The sequence below is a fragment of the Hyla sarda genome, chromosome 3, assembly GCF_029499605.1.
Source record: "Hyla sarda isolate aHylSar1 chromosome 3, aHylSar1.hap1, whole genome shotgun sequence".
NCBI classification, from domain to species: domain Eukaryota; kingdom Metazoa; phylum Chordata; class Amphibia; order Anura; family Hylidae; genus Hyla; species Hyla sarda.
Window position 1 is genome coordinate 88,923,910 of NC_079191.1, and position 11,705 is coordinate 88,935,614.

General features: G+C 44.4%; 1 protein-coding gene across 2 annotated transcripts in view; it reads left to right on the top strand.

Moving 5' to 3' along the window:
- LOC130360588 (G-protein coupled receptor 35-like) overlaps window positions 1-10,166 on the top strand; it is a 44,986-nt gene extending 34,820 nt beyond the window's left edge. For both annotated transcript variants that reach the window (XM_056563119.1, XM_056563118.1), the window contains exon 2: window positions 8,718-10,166. In XM_056563119.1, the coding sequence (XP_056419094.1) occupies window positions 8,883-9,809 (927 nt within the window). In that variant the 5' untranslated portion in view covers window positions 8,718-8,882 and the 3' untranslated portion in view covers window positions 9,810-10,166. The remainder of the gene's footprint in view (window positions 1-8,717) is intronic.
- Window positions 10,167-11,705: the final 1,539 nt, after the last annotated feature.

Sequence of the window (11,705 nt, forward strand, 5' to 3'; positions counted from 1 at the left end):
CACCGCACATTGCCGTGATTGGCGATGTGTGGTATTAGCCGCGGGTCCCCGCCATTGATTAGCGCCGGGACCGACGCGGTGTGATGCGGGATCGCGCCGCGACCCCGCTTCATATCGCAGGAGCCGGCGCAGGACGTAAATATACGTACAGCGTTGTTAAGGGGTTAAAATTTTAATATAATGTGCCAACAGCATGAGGAGACCACATGGTGGCAGAATGACACAGCCTTGAGGTGGCAGCAGCATGAGGAGACCATATAGTGACAGAATGACCCAGCCTGGAGATGGCAGCAGCCTGACAAGACCATAGGGCCTCACAATTGAAAAGATTAAATATATATTTTAAAATTTTAAATTGAAGATTTTAAATAGATTACATAGTTACATAGTTACATAGTTAGTACGGTCGAAAAAAGACATATGTCCATCAAGTTCAACCAGGGAATTAAGGGGTAGGGGTGTGAATTAACATTTTAAAAGTTTAATTTAATATGCCAACAGCATGATGAGACCATATAGTGGCTGAATTACACAGTCTGGAGGTGGCATCAGCATGAGGAGAACATATGGTGGCAGAATTAGACAGCCTGGAGGTAGCATCAGCAGGATGAGAACACATAGTGGCAGAATAAGACAAACTGGAGGTGGCATTAGCATGAGGAGAACATATGGAGGCAGAATTAGACAGCCTGGAGGTGGCATCAGCAGGAGGAGAACATATGGTGGCAGAATGAGACTGCCTGGAGGTGGCATCAGCATGAGTAGAACATATGGTGGAAGAATGAAACAACCTGGAGGTGGCATCAGCATGAGGGGAACATATGTTGGCAAAATGAGACAGCCTGGAGGTGGCATCAGCATGAGGAGAACATATGGAGCCAGAATGACACAGCCTGGAGGTGGCATAAGCATGAAGAGAACATATGGTGGCAGAATGAGACAGCCTGGAGGTGGCATCAGCATGAGGAGAACAAATGGTGGCAGAATGAGACAGCCTGGAGGTGGCATCAGCATGAGGAGAAGATATAGTGGCTGAATGACACAGCCTGGAGGTGGCATCAGCATGAGGAGAACATATGGTAACAGAATGAGACAGCAAGGAGGTGGCATCAGCAGCATCAGGAGTCCTGAAAGTTACCCGGTGACAGAGTGGGTCAATGGGTGGCAAAACCAGTACCTGATGATGAAGGTGGGTAAAAGAAGGAGAACTTGGCATCAGATGTGTGGCATCAGGTGGATGGCAGGATCAGAATAGTAGCAGAGGCTGGTACGTAAAATTTTACTTTTAATATTATTCTTACGATAAAATATATGGACTCCAAATTTTTTCTTAATCTAACAAAAAGAAAGGTGTGCAAAAAAGCACCATGTGCCACTTACACCACCAAGTATTGATGCGATGCAAAGACCTCTAAAAGGTAGAAGGGAACAACGTATGGTTCATTGTAACCGGTGGGGGTATAAACTTCCCCTGTAAGGCCCTACTCTCACACTATTAATTCCTTTCTTGGCAAATGTTACTCGCCCTAAAAAGGGTGGATCAACACAAGAACCTCTCCTTATTTCCACCTATAAACACTGCCATTTCCCAGGGTTTTTAGTTGGAAATAAGGAGAGGTTCCTGTGTGGGGCCGCCCTTTTTAGGACTAGTAACACTTGCCTCCAAAAGGTGGAAGGGAACAACGTATTATCCATTGTAGCAGGTGGGGGTAAAAACTTCTCCTGTAAGGCCCTACTCTCGCCCTATTAATTCCCTTCTTGGCAAGTGTTACTTGCCCTAAAAAAGAGCGGCCCCACACAGGAACCTCTCCCTATTTCCAACTAAAAACCCTGGGAAATGGCGGTGTTTTTAGGTTGAAATAGGGAGAGGTTCCTGTGTGGGGCCGTCCTTTTTAGGGCGAGTAACACTTGCCAAGAAGGGAATTAATAGTGCAAGGGTAGGGCCTTACAGGGAAGGTTTCCCCCCCCCACCACCACCTGTTACAATGGACCATACATTGTTCCATTCCACCTTTTAGATGTCTTTGCATCACATCAATACTTGGTGTAGGTGGCACATGGTGTTTTTTGCATACCTTTCCTTTTCTTAGATAAAAAAAAAATGTTTGGGTCCATACATTTTATCCTGAGAAAAGTTAAGTTTTAGCTAATGCATATCCTCAATACTTACTTGTGGTCTGATGCAGAGGAATTTCTGTAACTCGGGAGCAGCACCTTAAATATGTTTTGCACTATCCATATTTGTGAACTGTTGGTGTGGCACCATGCTTAAAGGGGTACTCCGCCCCTAGACATCTTATCCCCTATTCAAAGGATAGGGGATAAGATGTCAGATCACTGCGGTGCCGCTGCTGGGGAGCCCCAGGATCCCCGCTGCGGCACTGCGCTATCATTACAGCACAGAGCTAGTTCGCTCTGCACGTAATGACACGCAATACAGGGGCCGGAGCATCGCTACGTCATGGCTCCGCCTCTCGTGACGTCATGGCCAGCCCCTTTCAATAAAAGTCTATGGGAGGGGGCGCGGCGGTCATCACGCCCCCTGCCATAGACTTGCATTAAGGGGACGGGCCGTGATGTCACGAGGGGCGGAGCCATGACGTCACACGGCTTCGTCCCCTATATCGCCCGTCATTATGCACAGAGCGAAATCGCTCTGTGCTGTAATGATAGCGCAGTGCATCAGCGGGGATCCCGGGGATCCCCAGCAGCGGCACCGCGGTGATCTGACATCTTATCCCCTATCCTTTGGATTGGGGATAAGATGTCTAGGGGCGGAGTACCCCTTTAATCTACTCTGATGCATCAGTCATTGCCAGATCCATGCCTGATTCATATTGACAAAGGTCAGTCTCTCCACATTTTTAGTGGATAGACGAGTTCTCCTTGGGGTTACTATGGCCCCCTCTGCATTAAACACCCGCTCTGATGGCACACTACTTTGCGGCAAGAACAGCTTTTCCAGGGCAAACTCTGCTAGTTGCGGCCACAAATCAAGTTTGGCTGCCCAGAAGTCCAGCGGATCTTCAAAGTGTGTTGGCAGGGTCATGTCAAGGTATGCCACCACCTGCTGGTTCAGGTCCTTCTCCAGGTCTACCTGCTGCTGATGAGTTGCTTCACTATGCAGGTGAAGAAAGCTACTCATCAGCGACTGTAGACTCAGGCTGCTGCTGATGGAGCTGGTACTGTTCCTGCCACCCCACCCCTCCCCAGCAGCCATGGCAGTGGGAGGTGAGTGAAGAGAGCCCCCCGAGTCAGACCTGCAAGAGGATGGACGGTGGTGCAGATAGGCATTGGCCAACTGACTATGTAGGATGTCTCTGTAGTAGGTTAGTTTGTCCTCCCTCTCAGTGGGTGTAAAAAAGGCCCCCATTTTGTGCTGGTAGCAGGGGTCCAACAAGGTGGAGACCCAGAAGTAATTTCACTGCCAAATGGTGACAATTCGGCGGTCACTACGCAAGCATTTGTGCCATTTGTGCAAGTGACTCGGTGGGACTACCTGCCTCCATCTCCACTGCATACTGCCACAGTTTGTCTGGGTCCTCTGTCTCTTCCTCCTCATCACCCAGTAGCTCCACAGCCTGCTCCTGCTCCTCCTCTACTGTTCTCTCCTGTACGAGGGGCTGAAGTGCATGCAAAGTTTCCTTCCCATTGTTAGGATGTCTTGCAGATGGGGGGAACACTTCAGGAACCACTTGACAAACAGATGGAACATGTGTGCCATGCAGGGTGTGTGGCTCAGGCATCCTTGTCGCAGCGCATACAAGATGTTCTTCCTGTGTCGGTCACCATGGTTACCATTTCCAGTTTTCGTGGAGTAAGCCATGATTCGATTACTTGATGAATGACTTATCAGTTCCTCCCCTGTTTGACTATGTTCGCCAAGGCAAACCATGTGAAGAACAGCATGACACCGCCGTGCCCTGCACACATGGTATGCTGCAGGGGCACTGAGGCTTGTCCATGCAGTGGAGGCTGAGGACACAGTGGAGGATGAGGAGGAGAAGTCACACACTGTCACAAGACCAACCGCCTGAGAGCATGGAGGCGGAAGCGGGGTGACCTGTCCTAGTTGCTGTTGTGGAGTACATTCAGCTTCTGCGCTGTTGGATGAGTGGGCGCATACTGTTGTCTCTTGGACATGACTCGAAGTAGGAGAAGCAGGAGCATCTGGACCGGCAGAAGATGGGTATGACAGACAGCTCCCTTCGGCTGAAGTGGTGGAGCCTTGGCTGGCTGAAACAGGGAGCGGCGTGCCTCTGGATGATGCAGCAGGCTGGACCACCGCATCGGAGCCACAGTTCTCCCAGGCTGCTTTATGGTGATGCTGCATATGTTGACGCAGGGCTGTCGTGCCAACATTGGGACCCTGCCCACGCTTCAACTTCTGCCTACACATCTTACATATGGCCAGGTTAACATCTTCCGGATGCTTATGAAAAACTGCCACACTGCCGAGTAGCTGATTTTCCCCCCAACAGTCCGCACTGATTGACTGCTACTGCTGCCGACTCCAGGAACCCCTGTTCTACTACTTGCCGGGAAGGTAGGCTGCCGGAAAAGCAGGTATTCTACCCCGGGCACGTTTGGCTCCATACTTCCCACTTCTGCCATCATGCTGACTGCCAACCATGCTACCACCTTCTCCTGATGATGAAGAAGCCCCTTCTGCACCTGGCTCCCAAGTGGCGGATGTCTCCTCCACCTCTTGGCTGGGCAGTAGCTGCTGACTGTCCTCTAGTAGATCACCCTTACTAAATAGTGGAGCTGAACCCACAGCATACGATACTTCTGTGGGGGAGGGAACAGGACAGAGGCAATGGGAGGACAGACACTGCTCCCGGGCCATGCCAACTGAGGGTTGTGTCTGCAACTCCTCTGTGCATGTCCTGGCACTTCTCCGCCTGACATACTTATTAGAACAGCTGAGTGTGTATATGTTACACTTATGAGAGGAGGACAAAACGTTCCACTACAATTAAAACTGTTTTTGGCTACAAAAGAGGTGTGTAGTTTTAGCTGGCCTTTTAGAGTAACTAGGCCCTTATGACTTAAACAGGAACAAAATCGTACACCACGTAGGTGTACGTACAGTATACACTTATGAGAGGAGGACAATACGCTCCACTACCTTTAAAACCGTATTAGACTAAAGAAACAATTGTGTATCTTTGGATGGCCTTTCACAGTAACTAGGCCCAAATTAGTTTAACAGGAAAAATATAAAGGACACCACGTGGGTGTATGTACAGTTTACAATTATGAGAGGAGGACTATGCGCTTCACTACGCTTAAAACTGTATTACACTACAGAAACAAGTGTGTAGCTTTGCCTGGCCTTACACAGTAACTAGGCCCAAATTAGTTTAACAGGAAAAATATAAAGGACACCACGTAGGTATACATACAGTTTACACTTATGAGAGGATGACTATACGCTTTGCTACAAACTGTATAAGGCTACAAAAATAAGTGTGTAGCTTTGGCTGGCCTTTCACAGCAAATAGGCCCAAATTAGTTTAACAGGAAAAATATAAAGGACACAACATAGGTGTACGCACAGTTTACACTTATGAGAGGATGACTATACGCTCTGCTACAAACTGTATTAGGCTACAAAAACAAGTGTGTAGTTTTGGCTGGCATTTCACAGTAAGTAGGTCCAAATTAGTTTGAGAGGAAAAAAAAAACATTCACCACCTATGTACGCACAGGTTACACTTATGAGAGGACAACATGCTCCGCTACGCAACCTGTATTAGGCACTGAAATCAGGTGACTATGGCTTTTCGTGCTCACCCTCCTGTTAGCTTTAGAGTTGTAGTACACACTAGTGCAGCAGCACAGTGTCGCTGTGTAGTACAGCCTAGTACAGTATTATTATGCACTAATATCAAGTATTTGCTTAAGGGTGGGTTTACACTACGTTTTTACCATACAGGAACTGGATACGGCGCCCGTATCTAATTCATCTGAATGAGCCTACCAGAATCAAACGGTGACTCCGGTCAGCTCACTTTTGCTCCATATTCGGTTTTCTGACCGAACCTAAAACCGTGGTATGCCCCGGTTTTAGGTCCAGTCAGAAAAACGGATATGGGGCAAAAATGAGCCGACCGGAGTTACCGTTTGATTCTGGTAGGCTCAATCAGATGAATTAGATATGGGCGCCGTTATTGAAATTAATTAGATATGGACTGGATCCGGCTGAGATACGGGAGTGCCCGGTTTTCACTTCCCCCAGCTGGAACCGGTTCCCGTCCAGTAAATACATAGTGTGAACCCAGCCTTAGAGTTGTTGTACACCCCCTGCCCAGTACAAAATTATTGTGCACTAATAGCAGGTGACAATGGCTTTTAGTGCTCAGCCTAACTGGCCCTTATAAGCTTTAGAGTTGCTGTACACCCCACTGCAGCAGTACAGAGTTGCTGTGTAGTACAGCCCAGTACAGTATTATTATGCACTAATAGCAGGTGACAATGGCTTTTAGTGCTCAGCCTAACTGGCTCCTATAAGCTTTAGAGTTGCTGTACACCACACTGCAGCAGTACAGAGTCTCTGTGTAGTAAACCCAAGAGTGTACTTTCTCTCTCTCTGTCTCCCTCCTTGTCAGTGCTTTTCTGCAGTGATTTGGGCTTGTGGTGAATCGCTGCTGTGAAGCAATTTTTCTGTGCAACACACACACTGCTCTATCTGTCTCTGCAATAAAACACTCTCTCTGACGTAAAATGCTGGAATGTCTGGCCGCCAGATGGCTGCCGATTATTTAGGGCTGTGACATCATAGGCGTGGCTGGTTGCTGATAGGCTACATGCTGCATGTGATTCAGGGTCATCACACCTACCCGCCTTCCCAGAGTTCCTTGCCCCATGTCTTCACATGTGGATCTGCCATTTTAGATGCCCTGGAGCCTGGACCGCACTAAATGGAGTTTAATGAAGCGATTTGTTCAATCGAATAGCGATATTCAGATTCGTTGCGAATCAAATTTTTCCTGAAATTTGTAACGAATTCGGATTCGTCAGATTCGATTCCCTCATGTCTCATTATCAACAATGTTTATATTAGTTTTCAACATTTATAACGAACAATAACAATTGAGTAAGTGAGAGGTATCACAGATGAGCATGAGGTACAAAATAACAGAGTCCTGACAAAAGCAGGGATCCAAATACAAGTAATTACAGAATAGGTCATAAAAGGACACAAATAAGGCTCTAAATGTGGTGTAGCATTATGTATTATGTACTGTTATGTATATCTGTGTGTATATGTATTTTGAAGAAAGAAAACATGTTTTTCTAACCCTGGACAATCTCTTTAAGCTGAGTGTATTATCTGATATAAATTGACAGAACACAGATGCATTTCTACTGTGGTTTTAATGGTCACAACACTCAGTCACAACACTCAGACTCCCACTGGTTCTACTGAAACAAACTATAATCAATGGTATTTTATAATTATTATCCTAGTTTGGTTCAGTAGAAGTGTATGGAACCCTTGAGTTGTGACACTAAAATTCAATGTAATAAAAGTGACAGAAAACCGACCTTAGGCTACATTGCTTTGGCTCTATACATGGTCTGTCTGATGGCCTTCATTGGCTTTGTGCCATTAGATACAGGTAGATGGTGTGGCACACCTTGACAACAACTGTCCATAGGGTATATTAAACCATAAGAACCTCATGTTGGGGTCCTCTACTTTGTTCTAGGACAGAACAGATTCCACTCTGTAGTGAATTGGCTATTCACTACAAGAAAGTCCATTTAATTGAACAGATGGCTGAGGAGACTAATATATAGTGTTATGGGAAAATATCTGGTATAAGTTGTATTTTATTCATTTAAACCTCTGGTCAATCTAGGCTTAGGAGTCCAGTGGGTGGAGTCATTTAATGAATGACAGCCTATATGAGCATGCATGCAGAGACAATTGTCAGTCCTTGATAAGGCCCGCTCACTGGAGTTTGAATCTAGAATAAGCAGAGGTTTAAATGAATAAAATACAAGTTATATTGAATCTTTTCCCACAAAGCTATATATTAATCTGCTCTGCTCTTAGAGCTTTTTGCTCTACAACATGCTGCAGGCAGATCAGATCGCTCATTTAAATTGACACACTCCCTGTATGGAAAGTAGAAGGACCTTTCCTTTTGGAAAATGTTTCATTCTTTCCTTTAATAATATTCAGACTTATTTCTAAAATACACAAAACACACTGCAAATATTACCATATGACTGCAGCATAATTTACATTCATTACTTTTCATTAGTGATATAAACTGTCATGGAATAATAACTGGAAAGTCCACTGCCATTTCATATTTAAGCAGATGCCCACTATTCCTAGTCAACATACCATGCTATGCAGTCAAGTAGGGCATACAGATCTTATTGGACTCCTTAGCATGGTGTTTTAACTCTGTCCTTTCCAAAGCTTACAGCTATAGGCCTCATACATGCAGTAAAATATAGGTACAGGAGATCGCTATAGAATCCTAAGGGAGTCTTTTTAGTTTGTGCTTAATAAGCTGTAATGTACTGTAGCTGTGTGCAGGAGGCTAAACATAACACTTCTCGTGCCAATTATAAACTGGCGTCTTTGAAGCAAAAATGCATTGCTCATAAAATAATGTATATCTTCATATTTGTATTCACACAATGTCTTATTTACTTTTTCTTTATTTATACAATGCTTATTTACTTTTCAGAACAAGAATACATCTGGTAAAGGGTTACGGCATTGGATTGAAAAATTAGATAGTTGCTGTCTTATGACTGAATGGTTCAAGAAATCAAGAGAAAAAGTTTCCAACCACTGCTCTTCTTTCACTGTTAGACTAATACCTAAAAGCTGGTGATATCTATCTAATCGAATGGCATTCGAGGAAAATAATTGCTCCTTTACAAAGCAAAAGATTCCATTTCAGACTTTCAGCCTAGTTACATATATACCACTTTTTATGTTTGGTATTATATGCAATGTTCTGGCCCTTTGGGTTTTTTGTTGCAAAATGCAAAAATGGACAGAAACTACTCTTTTCATGGTAAACCTGGTGGTTGCCGATATTTTGGTTGTTTTGACCTTTCCATTCAGACTATATGCTTCCTTATATGAATGGGACCATGGAAGTGGATTGTGCAAAGCCCTGATGTCTTCCTACTTTCTAAATATGTACATGAGTATTTTCACTATCACAACTATTGCTTCTGACCGATATTTGGCTGTCAGACATCCAATGAAATACAAAAGCTGGATGTCGCTGAAAAAAGCTTCTGTCATTTGTTGCGTCTTTTGGATTCTTTTCATCACAGTTGGAGTACTGAAGAATTTAGAAAGCAGAGACCACACATTTACCACCTGTTTTCAGAAGGACAACATTGATCCCTTTAATTTATCCCCAGTCTTTGTTGTGGTTGGATTTGCCCTTCCTTTGTTAGGAATAAGCTTTTGCTCAGGAAAGGTCATCATGTCGCTCAAAGTCAAAACAACAAGGGACAAATATAAACAGTGTTCTGTCCAGAAAGCTGTAAAGATAGTTATTGCCAATTTAGTGAGTTTCGTTATTTGTTTTTCACCTATCCACATAGGATATGCAATCCGTTTTGTAGCCGAAAGCCTCAGGGCATCTTGTTACATACTTGAAAAAGTCAATGACTTTATACATGTGGCAAACTTCATGGCAAACCTAAACTGTATTCTGGATTCAGTAGGCTACTACTTTGCTGCCAATGAATTTTGGGATGTTCTTTCCAAGCGAAAGTTTACTTTACCTAAATGCAAATCTTCATGTGTGTCATAAACCTATATACAATCAATTCATGCTACAGAATAGCTTGCAGAAAAGAATACCATCACAGATAGACAGACTTGGCCATATGAGGAGCTGTGATCCTCTTCTTTACTACTTCTGCTGATGTTTTAAATGGACAGTAAATTCCCTCCACGCGTAAGTGGCATTTTCCTGTCCACATGGAATGTTAGTGGAAGTACTGAAGAAGAGGACTCTGGCAGAGAGCGGGCATTCAGGTACCTGGCAGTAGCATGGTAGTGGGCTAGGTATGTCTATCGGGCAGGATATTTAAAGGGGTACTCCAGCCCTCCACGCCGGGACATCAGCTGCGGCACCCCGCTGTCATGACTGCAAAGAGCAAACTCACTCTGTAATGATGGGCGATACAGGGGCTGGAGCATTGTGACATCACCTGCTCTGCCCCCTCTTGACATCACGGTCCGCTCTCTTAATGCAATCTATGGGAGGAGGTATGACGGCCGCCATGCCCCCTCCCATAGACCTGTATTGAGGGGGCGGCCCATGACATCACAAGGGGCAGAGCCATGACATCACGATGCTCCGGCCCCTGTATTGCCCTTCATTACGCAAAGAGCGAGTTTGCTCTGTGCATTCATGACAGCGGGGTGCCGCAGCTGAGATCCCGGGGATCCCCAGCGGCGGGACCCCATGATCAGACATCTTATCCTGTATGCTTTGTATAGGGGATAAGATGTCTAGGGGCGGAGTACCCCTTAAATACAAAACCAGACAAGATTACTCCTTATGGGGCCAAAAAAATAAGGTATTTGTTGGGCCGGGTTCACATATGTCCATCGTCCGTCTGCATTATCCGTGTCCAACTATCCGGCGACCAAACTGAGACACCTGATGATTGTGAACTGTCCCATTCAAATGAATGGGAGGAGTTCTAGCATCAGTTTACCTAGCACCAGTTTACCATTGCACGCCGGAGGGAAACACTGCCAGACAATATATGTATGTGAAGGGGGCCTAATTGGTTCTCTTTCCAAATTCATCTAAATTCAGCAGTGGGGTACCACAAGGATCGGGGTCGGCAACATGAGCAAAATATTTGGTAAAAGAAAGTAAAAGCAACTTAACAAAGCAATAAAAAGGGGTCATAATATACAATGTTTGCAGCAGGAAATGGGTATGTATCTGGTACTGAGCCACAAGACTGTTTGAGTACTTGAGAAATGAATGCTTATCTGAATGCAAAGTTCACATGTTTCAGGAAGTAACAGATTAAGACCTTTGTGGTGAAGAAGAAAGCACAGAGATGTGGTGTGATAACAATCTGCCAAGAAAAAGTGTGTATAGAGTATGTCTAGAGTAGATGGACTAAATATTTTCTATATGTTGTAATATATTACTTTTTGCTTTACATTTGTTCTGATGTAGTATAAAGCTGTTTGTTAACCCCTTGAGGACCAAGCGGTTTTCAGTTTTTGCACTTTCGTTTTTTCCTCCTTACATTTAAAAAATCCTAACCCTTTCAATTTTGCAACTAAAAATCCAGATGATGGTTTTTTTTTTTTGGCCACCAATTCTACTTTGTAATGACAGTCATTTTACCAAAAAATCTATGGCAAGACGGAAAGAAAATCATTGTGCAACAAAAATGAAGAAAAAACACAATTTTGTAACTTTTGAGGGCTTCCGTTTCTACACAGTACATTTTTCTGTAAAAATTTCACTTTATCTTTATTCTGTAGGTCCATACAATTAAAATGATACCCTACTAATATAGGTTTGATTTTGTTTTCCTTCTGGAAAAAATCATAACTACATGCACAAAAATTAATACGTTTAAAATTGTCACCTTCTGACCCCTATAACTTTTTTATTTTTCCACAAACGGGGCGGTATGAGGGATCTTTTTTTGCGCCGTGATCAGTGCCA